Source organism: Quercus suber, unplaced genomic scaffold, assembly GCF_002906115.3.
Source record: "Quercus suber isolate HL8 unplaced genomic scaffold, Cork oak 2.0 scaffold_1025, whole genome shotgun sequence".
Classification (NCBI taxonomy): Eukaryota; Viridiplantae; Streptophyta; class Magnoliopsida; order Fagales; family Fagaceae; genus Quercus; species Quercus suber.
The window spans coordinates 47,205-64,970 of NW_027070436.1; the positions used below are offsets into that span (position 1 = coordinate 47,205).

General features: G+C 31.6%; 2 protein-coding genes across 2 annotated transcripts; both read right to left on the reverse strand.

Annotated features, from left to right (window-relative positions):
* Window positions 1–391: 391 nt before the first annotated feature.
* On the reverse strand, window positions 392–4,962 carry LOC136065567 (receptor-like protein EIX1). Its single transcript, XM_065768941.1, has 2 exons — window positions 2,025–4,962; window positions 392–806 (listed from the first exon to the last, which is right to left on the reverse strand). The coding sequence occupies exon 1, from the start codon at window positions 4,239–4,241 to the stop codon at window positions 3,255–3,257; it is 987 nt and encodes a 328-aa protein (XP_065625013.1). The 5' UTR covers window positions 4,242–4,962; the 3' UTR covers window positions 392–806; window positions 2,025–3,254.
* On the reverse strand, window positions 735–2,823 carry LOC111990320 (receptor-like protein EIX2). The gene is made up of 2 exons (XM_024022108.2): window positions 2,086–2,823; window positions 735–806 (listed from the first exon to the last, which is right to left on the reverse strand). Exons 1-2 carry the CDS (start codon window positions 2,821–2,823, stop codon window positions 735–737), a joined length of 810 nt encoding a protein of 269 aa, XP_023877876.2.
* Window positions 4,963–17,766: the final 12,804 nt, after the last annotated feature.

The window sequence follows — 17,766 nt, forward strand, 5'->3', positions numbered from 1 at the left end:
TGTTAGCCATTTGTAAATAAGTTTAATGAATTTTTGGAAAATTGCAAGTAAAATGTCAGAAAGAACATCATTCTTGTAACTGTAGAAGCATGTAAAGTTTGTTGCTAAAAGAATTTAGCAGTGCAACGTGTTTATTTGCCTCAAGTGCAATCAGAATCATCAATTTTAACTTTTAAACAACTTCCAAGAGGAAAAAAAAATGATATATCACCAAGTATCTAATTAAATTACAAAGAAGGAAAGAATTGCTGAGAGAGAAGGTGACAAAATGAGAATGAACTAGTCCTACCATGCAGCTATTATGAATTGATCTTAGAGAAAAGAGGAGTCATTTTTCATGAGCCACCTCCTACCATGAACTGGGTTAAAGAAAGCATACTCTTGACTCTCGAGATTCTTCAACTGACATGCATATCCATTCAACAATGTCTAAATGCCCCAAAAAGAGGGGCCACATGGCTAATAACCACCAATAACATCACAGTCGAAGGTACAAGTACACTTCAACTAAATTAAAATTACAGATGATCTGTTTATAAATTTACATTATTGAAGCTGACAATGATGGTGATGAGAGAAAGGCAATAATATAAATCATCTAGACCACACCCACACAAATATTACAAACGAGTTCTGACACTCATGTATACATGTGCAGCTGCAGTAGACAGACATTAACACCAAGGTAAAAGAAAACCATTAGAGTAAAGGCACTAGATAGAACCTCTTCAACTTCATGTAATTGCTAAGTGAAATTTACCATCCAGGTTAAATGTATCGCCTTCAGTGGCAATCTCTGCTACTTCCTGATATGTAATTTGAAATATGAAAAGAATTAGTAATGATTCTTAGCATGTGTAGCGAATAAAAAAAATGTGAAAAAGAGTAAAAAAATAAAACAAAAAACAAATTAATGAACAAGACCAAAATAAATTGCCGTAGTCTAGCAAAAATAGAAAATTTTTAGATACTTTTAAAGTATGGAGAAATGATGCTCTCTTCTGCACATTCATGATGAACTCTATCATGATTTTAATGAATGGACCCAATCATGAATGTGAGAGAAGGGAATACAATTTTCCGTGCTCCGAAGTGTTGGAATTATACTTAAAAAATAATAATTCAAGAGAAACACATATAATACATCTATCAATTAACAATTATATCATGTGCATATGTAATAAAATTCAACAATAAGACGAGAGAAATATACATACTAGATTATGTTATTTAAGGACCTCACAAGCAATCAGGATGCTCTTCCCAACTGGTCAGGATTAACAAGAGCTTTGTTTTCTCTTTTCACACCCCCCTTGCAAGTGTGGCTTTGACAATATTTATAATATTCAGAAAGAACATGACCAGCCATAAAATCCTTCCTATCATAATAACATTTCGTTAACAAACAACTTTATTAATTAGATTCATTAATGAAGAAGTTTATTAATGTGTTATTACTTTTGTAACTCCATGCTAATACATGGATTCATCTATCGTTCATATCCAGAACTACTATAATGACAACACCTTTAATAGGAGTTCAAGTTACTGGTAATGACACGATAGATTTACTAAAACCAACACTCAACGTGCATGAATTTCATTATGGAAGGGCTTCCGAGATTATTATGCACTAACCATCGAAAGACTAGCCTTTATTGTCTTCCATAGTTTGAGCAATTTTAACTTGCACCTCCTTTTCATCATGGTCCAACAATGTACTTATCAGAATAGGCTACATCATGATGGATATGGTCAAGTCAAGGACTATAATGAATACATTCATAATCTTAGTCTACTAAATCACGTAGACCTATTTCAATATATCAATTTCTTACATCATAAAAGTATTGTATAATTTCACAAGAGACTGAAATTTTATTTGTTAATAACAAAGGCATCATATATATATATATATATATATTATGTTGGGCCATATTATTCTAACACAAAATACCTGAGAATTACTCAACAACAACAAAATATATCTAAAGTCATGTGAAAAAGAGCTATAGATGACTTACTTTGTTAATCTCACATTAAAAGTGGTTACCCCTGCCTCTGAAACATCCTCCAAAATCTTACCTTGTTCACCGCCATTGCTACGTATAGCCAATCCTTCATGTTGTCCAATAATAAGAAATAAGCATGTCTCCATGACCGCTTTAGAATCAAAGAACTGCATATGCCCCAAAAACCTACAGCAAATCCAATTCCTGCTCCAACATAAAACCATTTCTTGAATTCATCTCTATTGTCCTCATCATCTTCAGTACTACCATTGTCAGTTGATAAACTTTGGTTTGGTGTTTCTTCACCTGGACACTTTTGTGTCAGTGGAGGCCCATAAAGAGCCCTATTTCCAGTAAAACAAGTTGCATCAAAGCCTTGGAGTTGAGTGCCTGAAGGAATTTTTCCAGATAAATTGTTGAAAGATAGGTCTAGGCGGCTCAAAAACTGTAATTCTGACATACTTGATGGGATTTCACCTAAAAACCGATTCCTTGACATATCAAATGATTCTAACTGCTTCAACTGACCAATTGTTTGCGGAATTTTTCCAATTAAGTTGTTTTTGGATACGTTCAGTACAACTAACTCCAAAAGGCTAGTGATTTCAGTAGGAAGTTTTCCTGTCAACTTGTTACTTGAAAGGTTAATGATCTTTAGCAATCCAAGATTTTTGCCAAACTTGTACTCCCTTCCTTTCAATGCAACCATAGCACTGTCAACATAGTCTCCAATATACATGTAATTAAGTCCATGTGAGCCCATACAACCACCCTCAAAAAGATTAGTCGAAGAGTAAGCTTTGTAAGCCATGGCAGTTAAATTATTGAGGCACTGTGGAATAATTCCAGAGAAGTCATTTAAAGAGAGATCCAAGATTCGTAAATATTTCAACTTACATGTCTCCCATGGTATGCTTCCACTAAACTTGTTGGAACGTAGGATAAGAACAATCAATTGTGGTAGGTCTTCTGCAATCCATGGTGGTATTTTTTCGGAGAATCTATTGTTTCCCAAGTCCATAAATCTCAAGTAGCTACAATTTTTCAAGGAATTAGGAAAATCTCCAGAGAAAGTGTTATTATGTAGACTCAATGTGTGGAGCATCAACAAGAAGCCGAAAGAGCTTGGAACTTCCCCAGAGAAATTGTTGTTTGCCAAATTCAAGATAAGTAGATTCGGCCAATCCATAAAACAATTAGGAAGTTGCCCAGATAATAGGTTATCAGATAGGTCTAGAAAACTCAACCGCCCACCATTGATATTACAAAGAGGTGAAAGTGGGGCCCCGAAAAGCGATTTTTGGAGAGATTCAAGGAGCTGACATTAGTTAAAAAAAGTGGTAGTGGACCCTCTAAACAGTTAGCACTCAAATCAAATCTTAGTTCACTCAAACTCACTGTCGACACATTAGGTAGCTGTCCATGTATTTGGTTGCTAGAAATATTTAAACTACCTAATTTAGGAGGCAAGTTCGCAAACCACTCTGCTGGAACGGTATCAGAAATTTCAGCATTGGAGATGTCAAGGGTGGTAACATTCCATTGGGTTCGGATCCAATTTGGAAATCTAGGCCCTAACTTGCAAGATCTCAAACGTAGTTCTTCCAATTGGAAAGGGGGAACCCAATTGAAGTCAAATTCAAGAGTAAGAGAATTACCAGACAGGTCCAATGACAATAATTTGGAAAGATTTGAGAAATGTGCTTCAGAGATGACATCTTGCAAATAATTCAACGAAACATTCAAATGCTCCAGATTATGAAGGTTTCCAATGGTTTTTGGCATAGTCCCATTTAATTTGTTGGACAAAAGATAAATCTCTTTTAATGATGGAAACAATGCAAAATCAGGCAATGATCCCCATAATTGGTTACTTGCTAATACGAAAACCTCTAATGAGTCTTTTGCACATCCAAACAAGTCATTGATATGCTCAATGAGTTGTCCATTGAGGTTGTTCCCTGACAAATCCAATTCACGTAAAGTACATATATCCCCAAAGAATTTTGGAATGTCATTAATTTCATTATTACGGAGTTGCAGACTTTCAAGAGGAGTAAAAGATTTTGAATGACTGAATTGGGAAAAAGATGAAAGACTCATTAGAGAAAGATTACAGGCCGACATATCCAAGGTTTTTAAATTAGGGAGACTACTCACAACTTCAAGCCAATCATTGGCACCATTGAGATTTGTAAAACTTAGGTCAAGATCTTCTATAGAAGACATATGAGACAACCATTCAAGATTTCCAGAGTTTGTCAAATTATTCTCTCCAAGATGAAGAAATTGCAAGCGTGAAAGGTTTCCAAGCTGACGTGGAATTTGGCCCACTAAGATTGGACGAAGAGAGATCAAGGTATTGCAAGCGTGAAAGGTTTCCAAGTTGATGTGGAATTGGCCCACTAAGATTGGACGAAGAGAGATCAAGGTGTTCTAAGTTGCTTAGAGAACCAATGAACTCTGGGATATGGCTATGATTAAAATCATTGTTACTGAGATCCAAATAAGTCAAATAAGGCAACTCCAGTAGTGAAGGACTAATCATACCTCCCAAATAATCAAAACCAAGCTGAAGCTGAATTACATGGCCTGTTTGGTTGCTGCAGCGAATTCCTAGCCAGTTGCAGCAATTCTTTTTTTCATATTCGCTCCCCCATAAAGAGAGCCAGCCAACGGGATCACTGATTCCTTTTTTGAACTCGAGCAGCGCTTGTCTCTCCCCTTCTGGGCAGCTGATGTTGTTAGCATCTCCAACCCCTGGAATGACTCCGCCAAGGGCTAATCTCATCAAGTACACTAAAACGAGAAGCGTTAAAAATGCATGAGGAAGCTTAAAGGACCTTCCACCCATGACCAACAGATCACAATTGATATGAAGAAGATAAGGATGAGGACAACACAGAGAAAGTAGTGTGCTTTTGTTAAGTTCTCAAACCCCTACCATCAACCACATTTATATTAACCTTTCGTTTAATGAGAAGCACTCGTGTGGTGGGAAGGGCAAGTCACTTCAGAAAGAGAGTCTAGGAAGTTTACGTGTGTGGAATGGGAAGTTGTGCTGGTCAGTAAGTTAACGTGTGTGGAGTAAAAAGCTGACAAAAGGTACCTGAAAGATGGAAAAATTTTTGAGTTCTTTGGTTTTATCGCTCGCCATTTTAGTTTTTCTAATTATTTAGGCCAGTTTGGTAATTTTGAGTTCTTTGGTTTTATCACTCATCATTTTAGTTTTCCTAATTATTTAGGCCAGTTTAGTGGCTGTGTTCAAATACAGTTTTAAGTATTTTAAAAAATATTTATAAATAAAAAAATGTGTAAAAATATATATAATACTGTTTAAAAATTGAAAATATGTGTTTAAAATTACGTACCAAACAGAGCCTTAATCTTTTTCTACCAACGACTCTCACGTAATATCTCATTCCTCGCCTCTTGTTCCTTCTTTTTTATTTTTTTATTTTTTTTTTGGCCTTATACTTTTATCTTTGTTCATTTTTTATTATAATAAACTTATATATAGTTCATTGGCCTTTTACTTTGTTCATCTTTGGCCTTATACTTTTAATTGCTTAACAAATTAACTTTTACCAAATAGTTGAAGTTATAAATATACAAATGATATTTATTCATTTTAAAAATATATACAAATAATATATATATATATATATATTTTTTTTTTAAATAGCGGTAAACTCGAAACGATGTACCAGTATTGACTGGTATCGAAATATATCGTTTCGCTAACCAAACTGGTATAGCCTCCAGTACAAGATTGACTCTCTTGTCCCGAAGCCGTAAAGACAAGCCAAATTTTATGTTTAGATAAGAAAAAAAAATTAATTAATTTAAAGAAAGAGAGTTGCTGGCTAAACGTATTTTGAGGTGATAAGTAAATTAAGGGTTTTTTTATATATATATATATACATTTGAATATTACTTAATTTTTTTAATACTTAAAGTCTTTTCTTTCTTTTTCTTTAGATGCAAAATTACTAATTAAATTTTTGTATGAGTTTTACCAAGTACTAACATATATTTTTCAATTAATAATATAATTAATTCATTTTATTTTTTTTATTATGACATAGTTGATCTTAGATATAATTTTATCAACTTTAATTTGGAAAATTTTCTTTTTATAGAAACTAATTGTAATAGTCTAATAGGTATTATTAGTATAATTCTATAAACTATACATGCATTTGGAAAAGATTCTAATATTTTTCATATAATTTTGTATGTCAATTGAGGGTATTTTTTTCTATTGTAAAACTACTTCTAAACTTTTAATTCTCATTTTTTATGATTTTCTTATTCATTTGTGAGATTTTCATATTAATTTTCTTGTAAATCTTTTGATGAATTTCTTGTTCATTTGTGAGATTTTTACCTAAATTTTCTATTATATTGTGTTTATTGTTAGTAACAAATTTATCTATGAAACATTTGTTAGATTGCATTAATTATTTTATTCTTCTACTATTTCTTCACATATATTTTTCAAGTTTTTCATGTCCAGATATTTTTACATTAACAAAAAGAAGAAGATGAAGAAAGTGAACTATGAACTGCACGACATGGACCATGATAAAAGTAGTCTACACTCCATTTGTAGACACCTCATTTGTACCTGTTAATAATCTTTGGTTTCCAACCCCAATGATGAGCTTGACATACATCAACTAAGGATAATTAAGGAGTTCTCAGTACTTTGAAGGCAATCACAACTCAAAAGTGATTAAATCGCGTTGAAAACGATGTTGAAAAATGACATTTGCTCATATTTTAATTTTTACCATAACTTTTGAACCACAAATAATTTTCTAGTGAAGTTTGTTTCATTAGAAAGTAGACATCCTAGACTTAATTTGAACACAAAGTTTGCCTACTTTGGATTTAAACTAAGAGAGTTATGGTTATTTGAAGTTGAGCTATCAATTTTGTCAGGAATTAGGGTTTCAGCAAGAATGCATATGAATCTTCAAGGGCACACACACACCCTCAGTTCCGAAAACCTAGATTTCATATTTAGGGCCCCAAAACTTTAATCTTTGGGTTGGGCTGCCTCCTAGACCTTTAGGAACATTCAAAAGATTCTTAAATGCCCCAAAACCCTAGTTTATTCATATAAATACTTACTTTATGTTTCCAATCCAAATCCTAGCTTGGGAAAGTTTATTTTTGGCCTTTATGTTTTCTAAAAACCCATTCCATCTAATCATAATACTAACATAACATCTAAGCACATTTGTTTTACAGTATTCAAAACCTTTCTCTAGTAGTTTACTAAGGCGGAAACTAGTTTTCTAAATCATTTTCAAATCCTTTCAATTATTTTTCTTGTTCTTGAATTGTGATAATCTTAGTTCTATTGGTTCTTTAATCTTTTTTGTTTTATCAATTTAATCTTTGTATTGTAGGCACTGAGAGGTCAATTAAATATCCTCCAATTTATAGTTTACTTTTAAGTTTGTTCTTGTTTAGTTTAATAATTATGATGTTTTCTTGATATATAGGAACATTAACAAATGATATATCAACAAAACTTTCACAAATAAGCTCAATATCCTCTAAAATCCAAGCTACTTTCAAACAATAAACTCTATCAGAATTTATGAAATCAACAAGTTTTCCAAAAAAAAAAATTGACTTGGTTTATACAATAATAGATGAAATTGACATAATAAATAATAAAAAAAAAATTGACTCGATAAATAAATAAATATATATATATATATGACCTGATCAAAATTATCCCATTGTTCTTCTTTTTTTTTTTTTTTTTTTTTGAAAGATAGAAAATGACCCCATTGTTAAAAGGACTAAAAAGTGGGGTTTAGTTAAATTTTAGATTCAACAATTCAACTCAATGTATTAAATATATTATATAAGAGATGGGTTCAAGTTACACCTGGTATAACTTCACAAGAGTTACACTTTTTATAGATCATTGATTACTATTAGATCTAAGGGTCAAAAAACACTGATAGTAATGTCATTATTACTCCTTGAAAATTAGTGATTTAAGCATTAACTCTTATTATTAAAGAAAAAAAATGCAGCATTAACTCTTTTTTTTTTCCTTCCATATCATCATCTTCTTCCTCTGTATTTCTTTTTGCACTATACTTTCAGGCCTCTACCATTCATAAAATGATCAAGATTAAATTGTTAATACAAGCTATCTTTCTTTTGTTTTAATAAACAAAATAACAAGGAACGTATGTGGGTATGGACTCAAGTGCACTGAAAGCATTAAAAATGCATGAAGAAGTTTTAGGAACCCTCCACCTGGGAACTTGATCATTGTCATGGCAAATGAGAATAGAGATTAATTTTACAGTGAAAGATGGGATAACGATGAAAGGCACTTCCCTTTAAACACACACCCAATTGCCAATGGTGCAGGGGAAAAGGAACGTATATGTGGGTATCCGTTTGGCATCAGTATTGTCAACTTCAAGAATTTATAGGAAGGTAAAAACTACTTACCAAATGATGTAATTTTTCTGGGTTTCACACTCTTGTCAAATGCTTTACTTTAAAAATTAACCGAGGATGATTTGATTAGTTTTGTTAAGTTGGGGATTTCATTTACTTTCTTAAGTGTTTGTTTGGCGAAAATTATTTTTGCCAACTTATTTTACTATTTAGTTTATTTTTGCTATTATTCATGGGTCTTACTGTACTTTTTAGAACTATTAATGGGTCCAACGGTACTATTTCAGTTAACTTTTACTTTTATCTACAGTACTTTTATCAAAAAGTTTTCAGTTTCAGCAAAATAAGCGGATTCCAAATGGACCATAAGAGAAGGAAAAAAAAAAAAAAAAAAAAAGAGGATAGGTGGTTGATATTGGTTGGTTGAACATGGAGTCTAGCATTGGGAAGTCGGAGATTTCATTCACAATATTTTTACAACAAATCATAGGTGGTAAATTGTTATTGATTCTAATTTGAATCTATAAGCTAAATTACTTTTTTGTCTACACATAACAACCAATAACAATCCATCACTTAAAATTTATTATGAAAATGCTGTGAATATATTAATCCTAGGTTTTTTTTTTTTTTTTTTTATTGGAAAATATATTAACCAAAATTATAATTTATACAAATTATTGACTTTTACTCAAAAAATAGAAAAGCCTTTGAGCATGCGTGTGAGCACGTGCTCAGAGGCTAGTTTCACGCGCGTGCTCAGAGGCTAGTTTTATCCCTAAAATTTTACCTGAAAGTTCAATATGGGTATGAAACACCCTTGAACGTTTAGACCCCAAATACAAAATTATCAAATCAAGCTTTATATCAAACAATTAATGTGCGGAATATGATAACAAGCTATAACAGAATTGATAACAAATCTAAGTCAAATATAAACACATCCACAGCAGTAAATATAAGGCAAAGATAAAGGAAAGGAAGATGCAAATACACGGACAACACACGATGTGTTATCGAAGAGGAAACCGAAGCCCTCAGCGTAAAACCTCTCCGCCGCCCTCCAAGCGGTCAAATAATCCACTAGAAAATGTAGTTGGGATACATGAACAGCAATAGACCCTCCAAGCCTAATCTACCCAGGTACCTAAGCCCTCCAAGCTTCTTGCTCCAACGAGGTTGCGCCGAACCTTTTTCTTTTCTAGCTTACCGGATTCCGCTATAGCCCATAGCATCAACCAATATAGATTGGTTCCTTCCTAACTGCTTCCCAACAGCACCAAATAAACCTTCTCATGGATGTGGGTATGGTGAGAAAAGGATTTGGTCAAAAGACCTCTCAATGGTATATCAATGGAGAGGAAGAGAGTAGAGGAATTTGTAGAGTCTCTAAGGTAAAGATTGGGGATGAGGCAATCTTGTTTTTCTCTAGGGTTTCTCTCACAAAATTCTCTCTGGAAGCTCTCTCAAAATGATGGGTATAAGGGTGTATATATAGTAGGGTGAGAAGTGAATGCAAAACGTCAGTTTTTGCCAAACAGGGCAAGTTGGCGACTTGGTCTCGCGGCTTGTCCAAGTCGCGAGTTCAAGTCGCGACGTAACGGCTTGGCCAGACTGGAACTTTTGTCCTATAGCGTGACAGCTGGCGCGACCCTTCAGCTTCCCAGTGTGCCTCTCACGTGCCAGCCTTTGGCGGCTTGCCAGTCGCGATCCACCCGTGAGCCCTAGCCGCAAGCCTCTATTTTTCTTGCACACTCTTGAGCTTTTCTTCACATCTTCTCACACATTACCCTTACAATTTTCCCACATAAATACAGGGTTACTAAGTGCTAAATTACAAGCAAATTGGTCATGGAATAAAGCCAATTAGATGGTTGATTAAATTCAACCTTACATTACCTATTATTTGGAAGCAATTTTCTCCAGGATTTTATAATATAATTTTATCTTTAAAGAAAAGTGGAGAAAAAAACCCCACATTTTAATGTTTTTAAACCCAAGTATTTTTATTACTAAAAGTTTGTCTATTATTTAGAAGCAATTTTTTCCATGAATTTATAATTTTATCTTTAAAGAAGAGAGAGAGAGAGAGAGAGAGAGAGAGAGAGAGAGATAAAAACCACGTTTTAGGTTTTTCCATGATTTTTAAAACTTATCTTTAAAGATAACTTCCCCAAAATCATTTTTCTTTTTCAAGATTTACGTATATAGGTTTCACAAAAAAAATAAAAGAAAAAAGATTTAAGTATATAGTTTTTTTTAAGATAAAAAAAAGGCTATATAAGTAAATAATAATTGCTTACAGGATCATCAAATGCGCAATGAAAGACACAAGAAAGGACAATATTAAATTTCAAATGGTAGGATATTTACAAAAAATGATCTTAACAACTACTTGATAAATTGACTACCACTTCGTTTATCTGAATTCATCCAATATGACTGCTATGCAATCTAACAAAATTGTTGATATGTCACCCTAAAAAAAATACAAAGTATTATAGAGTAAGGCTTAAATGTAAGAAAAACAATAGAAAAAAATAATAGGAGGAAGAAAGAGCACCACTTAGAACTCACACACTAAAATAATTAGTCAAACCTGATAACCACAAAAACTTGTTGTGAAATTTTAAAGTACTCGCAAGTGTACGAACCGTACTGAAGTATAGTTTGACAAGAACGAGGTCGAACCCACAGCGACTTGAATAAATGTAGAAAAATTAATTACACCTTAACCAAATTAATCCTAATCTAGTTTAATAAAAATTGGTTGTTTGCAATTAAATAAACTAAACAAATAATTAAACTAAGCATAGATATAATATAAAGAGGTAAAAAGATGTAAACAATCAAGGGAAAGGAATTAAGGTTTTGAAATCCGTCTTGTAAGTCATATCAGCATATTTTTATGATCATTAATTTTTCCCAACCACTACATGATAATCTAGAAATCAATCTTGCTATCATGGAAAATATTATCATTAAAACTGCTATTTAAATATATAAAGCATGTTCTTCTTCACTTCTTACGTATAAAATCAAATCATCAATTGTATCCATACCCAAGCAAATCACAAGATATATCCAATTTTATAATTAAGAATTAATAAACTAAGCATCCAATTTTATAATTAAGACTTTTATTCAATTAATTAAGATTTGGGATTTTACAATTTTTGACCATTTGGCAGTTTTGTGATTATGAATTGGGCTGCAGCAACTATATGTGATACCCCTTGGAAGTGGTATAAATAGAAACCAATGTTAAAATTGAGGATATTCCTAGCCTAGCCTTGAAAATTCCTGTATTCTCCCGCATGTCATTTGAAGAGAGGTCCAAAATTTGTGAAATCTTTCAACAAGCACAAATGGAATGGTATCATTCATAGGACTTACTGGAACGTAGGATTAGAACATTAATCTTTAGGTATCTTTATAAAATATGAGTATATGTGCACATATACACGATTTGCAAGAATTGCGATTTACTTATCCAAAATTTGAGTTAAAATTCTCATATTTTATAGGGCTTGAAATGTTTTTGAGAATTTTACTCTCGTAAATTTTGTAAAACAGAAACCAGATTTTCATGAATTCACAAAAATTAACAATTTCTGTCTCAAACTCTACCAAATGAACACACCCTTATTTATTTGTATTTACCATTGAAGAATCATCGAAGCAATATCTAGTTTTCTGCAATATGATGCTTTCAGGTGACCTACATTTTCGGTATAGTAGAATGGCTTATTATAAAAAGAATTGGTTCAACTTCAATCAATCTAGCATTAGAATGACAGGGGGTGGCAATCCGTATTCACGTGTCAGTTTCGTGTCGTGTTGACTCTTGAGTTTTCGACTATATAGGTCAATAACCCGACATGTTTTAAACGGGTCAGGATTCTTCAACCCTAACACAACCCATTTATTAAATGACTCAGTCATGTCAACCTGTTTATTAGATTTTATCAAAATAAATAAAAATAAATAAATAAATAACTAATTTTAGTATTAATCAAATTGATATGAATTATGAAGAGCCAAACAAATAAATAATTTTAATATAAAATTTAGAACTAACGAGTAACTACATTACAAATAATAATTTAAAACTAAAGCATATCTCAATATCATAAATAATCAATCATAATATGTCAAAGAAAATAAACCTCAAAAACTAATAAGTTTATATACCTAGGGTTTGAAGGGTATATTGGTAAAATGTCATTTAATTAAACGGGTTAAACATGTTAAACAGGTTCCATGTGACGGACACTAACTCAACCCATTTATTAAACGGGTCAGTCGTGTCAACTCGAATATTACACAAATCCATTAAGCCTTAACCCATAACCTACTAATTCTGTGTCATGTTATGTCTAGTTCGCAAGTCATGTCCAATTTTGCCACCCTTAATGACAATGGAATACCCCTATTCTTTCTTTTCTTTTTCTATGAAACCACTTCTTCCACCTTTCTCAAAAGTACCAAAAGCATTAAGAGTCAATCCCAACCATCCACCACCACGAATGACGCAACTTTTAACTCGCTAAATGGTTTATCCAAAAAGAAAAAGAAAAATGATTTCTTTTAAAATAAAATAAAAAATAAAGTTGGATTGTCGATATTATTAACTTTGCTCTCCTTTTCTTATTAATAAAAAAAAAACAAAAAAAAAAAAAAAAAAAAACTCAGTCAATGTTAATTTTCCATGGAATCCAACACACGCTAGTTAATTTTACCTAATTCAAAGAGAAAATAGACGCTAGAGTGCAAATATGATAATATATAGACAGAAACATTACAATGTTGACCTAGACTTAGACATTTCTAAGAAACTGTTAAATATTAGCATTGATACACCATGTTGAATATGCTAGTATGGATGATGTGGAAGCGAAAACATAAAGTATAAAACACAATAACACAAAAGGGTTACGTGGTTCAGTCTAATGGCCTACATCCACAGAGGAAACTCTAAAGGGCTACATCAATAATATATTATTATAATGTAGTACAAATTATGTGTTACAATAAATCATAACATGTATATATATAGTAGACTAAACTCTACACTAATAGACTTCTAGTACAAGTAGGAGACTTGGCTTGCACACAAAGTAAAATTAGGCTTGGGCCTATGCTAATGAGTTAATATGTCTCTAACAAAGCTCGTGGGAAAAGCATTGTATTAAAAACACCTATATTTTCAAAGTCTTGACACTTTTTAGACTTTTATTTATATTAAACCATTGTATACTTCACCTGAAGTTTATCAAGTCTAGATAACAGAAAATGCACATGCAATGAAACTATTTTTTAATTGTAAAAATTAAAAAGGACGGAAAAATTTATGTCTTTTGTATCATTTCATTTGGCAATTTAACAGACGTAAAATGTATCATTAGGAAAGATTATGCATATCAAATTTTTTAGTTTTTAGATTTTTTTTCTTGTAAAAGTGAAAACTCGATTACCAATTTGTTGTAGGAAAAGACTTCTGACATGGAATACACCTATTCTTTCTTTTCTTCTTCTATGAAATTACTTCTTCCACCTTTCTTAAATGTACCAAAAGCATTAAGACTCAATCCCAGCCATCCACCACGACGAATGACGCAACTTTTAACTTGCTAAATGGTCTACCCAAAAAGAAAAAGAAAAAGAAAAAGGGTTTTTTAAAATATAAAATAAAAAAATAAAGTTGGATAGTCGATATTATTAACTTTGCTCTCCTTTTCTTATTAATAAAAACAAAACAAGTCAATAATCAATGTTAATTTTCCATGGAATCAAACACACGCTAGTTAATTTTACCTAATTCAAACAGAAAATAGACGCTGGAGGGAAAATATGGAGTAATATATAGACAGAAACATTTCAATGTTGGCCTAGACTTCAAAGTTTCTAAGAAACAAATGGAAAAGCAGAGCAATGGACTTTGACGTTTCTAAGAAACATAGGAAAAAACAGAGCAATAATTAATAATAAATACATCTATATTTTCTAAGTCTTATTTATATTAAACCACTGTACACTTCACCTGAAGTTTATAAAGTCTAGATGGCAGGTAATGCACATGCATTGAAACTATTTTTTAATTGTAAAAATAAAAAAGGACGGAAAAATTTATGCCTTTTGTATCATTTCATTTGGCAATTTAACAAACGTAAAATGTATCATTTGGAAAGATTATGCATATCAAATTTTTTTTAGTTTTTAGTTTTTAGTTTTTTTTCTTCTTGTAAAAGTGAAAACTCTATTACCAATTTGTTGTAGGAAGAGACCTCCGATATGGACTTATCTAATATATTTATAAAAACTGAAATAATTGCATTGATCTCTCTTGAGATTTTCTATTATTATATTCTCATCCCCTCTAATTTCCAATAAAACATTCACATCTCCTAAAATACAAACTATTTACACGGATCTCTCCATATGACTGGAAAAAAAAACCAGAAGTTATTTCCTTAAAAGCTCTTTTCTGCATGTATTAGCTTTTCATTAACCATAAAATTTTTACATACAGCATTAGCTTATCATGTAAAAAATGACAATAACATATCAAGTAATTAAGATCTTTTTTATTTTTTATTATTATTTTCAAAACTAAAATTATGGTAGATGAATAAAATATTTTAATAAATTTAATTTTCTCTTAAATTTCTTGCAACTAATAGAATTTAATTTATTTAAATTTTGTTAATTAAGTTTTATATACAGTAGAATTAACTTTATAATTTTAATATATCTATAATTCGGTGCTAACTCTTTTATTATACACACTAGTATGTAACCCCGTGCTACCACACGGGATTGGTTAATTGTAATGATGCTATTGGCCAATTTTGTTTTTTTGTTTTTTTGGGTTTATCACACGGATGATAGAACTAAATCAAACAATAAAAAATATATATTGCATTTTATTATTTAGGTAATGCTATTGGTCTTTTTTTGGGGGGAGGGGGGGGTTATCATACATAGGATAACATTAGATAAAACAATGAATAAAAGAAAGAGAATATTGCATTTTATTATTTAAGTGATGCTACAGTGAATAAAAAAGAGAATATTGCATTTTATTATTTAAAATATATAAAGGGACATTAAAAAATAAAAACTAATCATTGAACTTGGAATCTTCTTGGAGGCTTCAATGAAGCGCTAATGTATGAGAGTGTGAAGTAAGAAAGAGTGGGATTGAACATTGTGTTTGAATCCGGCCTTACTCTGATAAATCTGTAAGGAGGAGGAGAGGATAATGTGTGGATCTAGTTGGTAGAGGTTGAGAGAGGATGAGACATGAGATGACGATATGGAATTAAGAGAAGATGATGTTTTACTTTTATAGTCTTTCTCGTTGGACTCCTTGGTTCTGGTTGTGGAATTAGAAGAGCTCTAGACTCTATTGAGATCACCTATAAAAGTGTGCATGTGAGATATTCTTGCTTAAGCCAATTAATATTATCATTGTGGTTTTCTTGACTTTCGTGTTAAATGTTAATACATCATTTATTTGGGCACAAAAATTAGAAAATTTAGATAAGATACATGACACAAAATTGGAGTCCAATTTATAATCTTCATAAAAGTGTGCAGGTGAGATGTTCTTACTTAAGCCAATGAATATTATCATTGTGGTTTTCTTGGCTTCCGTGTTAAATGTTAATACATTATTTATTTGGACACAAAAATTAGAAAATTTAGATAAGATACATGACATAAAATTGGAGTCTAATTTATAATCTCCATAAAAATGTGCAAATAAGATGTTCTTGCTTAGGCTAATGAGCATTATCATTGTGGTTTTTTTGGCTTCCGTGTTAAATGTTAATACATCATTTATTTGGGCACAAAAATTAGAAAATTTAGATAAGATACATGACACAAAATTGGAGTCAAATTTATAATCTAATTAGATTTTTTTTTTGAGTTTTGGTTAGGACAAGTGGCGCAAAATTGAGAATTCAATTGAAATCTAATTGGATTTTCTCTCTGCTTCACCTATTATTATATATATAGAAGTGGCGCAAAATTGAGAATCCAATTAAAATCTAATTGGATTTTCTCTCTGCTTCACCTATTATTATATATATAGAAGTGTACAGTACATATTATTATATATATAGAAGTGTACATGTACTGTACAGAGTGAAGCAGCTGCAATGGCAGTACCGCATTTATATAGGGTAGGAAAGGAGGCACTTAGGGTATGAATTGAAACAAGAATCCACTGTGGGTGACAATTGCAATCTCCTTCTCTTTACGTGTCCACAACCTGTAACAGTTGATGGGAAAAAGGTCAGAAATTTTTTCTGGCGTTGTTATGACCATACTTGCAACCAGATAGAAGTCGCCAAAGCATTCCTAATGTCTACCCAATTCATATTCAACCTCGAAAAGAAAGTGAAAAATATATAAATGAATCGTGTGGAAAAACTTGGTCATCACAATCAATAACTAAGATTATTATTATTATTATTATACTTCTTTATAAGAACACATTAGCCATTTCATCACATACATCTGAAAACACTAATGTATTTTTAATTTTTAAAATAACCCAGATATGCTTGACAGGATTTCTTCGAAAATTGATTATATAGGACTTGGAAACCACGGTAGCAAGTGCCAACACCATAGATGATTATGGTTGGAGAGTATTGTCCCACTTGTGATTCTCCTGCTAATTGCTATGATTGGAGAGGTGAAGATTATAATATAGAAAGTGAAAAATAGGACAAAATCTGTACTTGTAGGATCTGGATTTCTCTTCAATCCCTGCCTACACTAAAAACAGATTGGTATTTTTGTCTGATGATAATTAAAGAATTATCATTAAGAGCGGACATAAAACTCTCTCAAATAAAAATAAATAAAAAATAAAAAAGATGTTGCGGTAATATATTTTTACTGTGTATTACTAAAATGCAGTTAAATACTTAAGTAATTGGATTACAACTTGAAAATCCGAAGATCTGGCCTAACTTGGTGCTAGCCTAAAGAATGAACCAACACTGTGCTAGCTGGAAAAATACTAAAACATTACAACTGGAAAATTGGAAGAAAAACTTTATAAGAAAAAAATTTAATTAAAAAGTAGAATGTACAATCCATATTCGAAATATTCAACACTAAAAAGAAAAGAAAAAATTGAAATGCCATCCTTGGGTGATAATTAAGTTTAATATTGGGGCCCAATTAAAATATATTCTGAAGATATTTGGTTATTTATGGATTTTAGTACAAGAAATTTATTAAAAGCAATTCCAAGTCTTGCCGCACAGAAACTGATTTCAAAAAAGAAAAA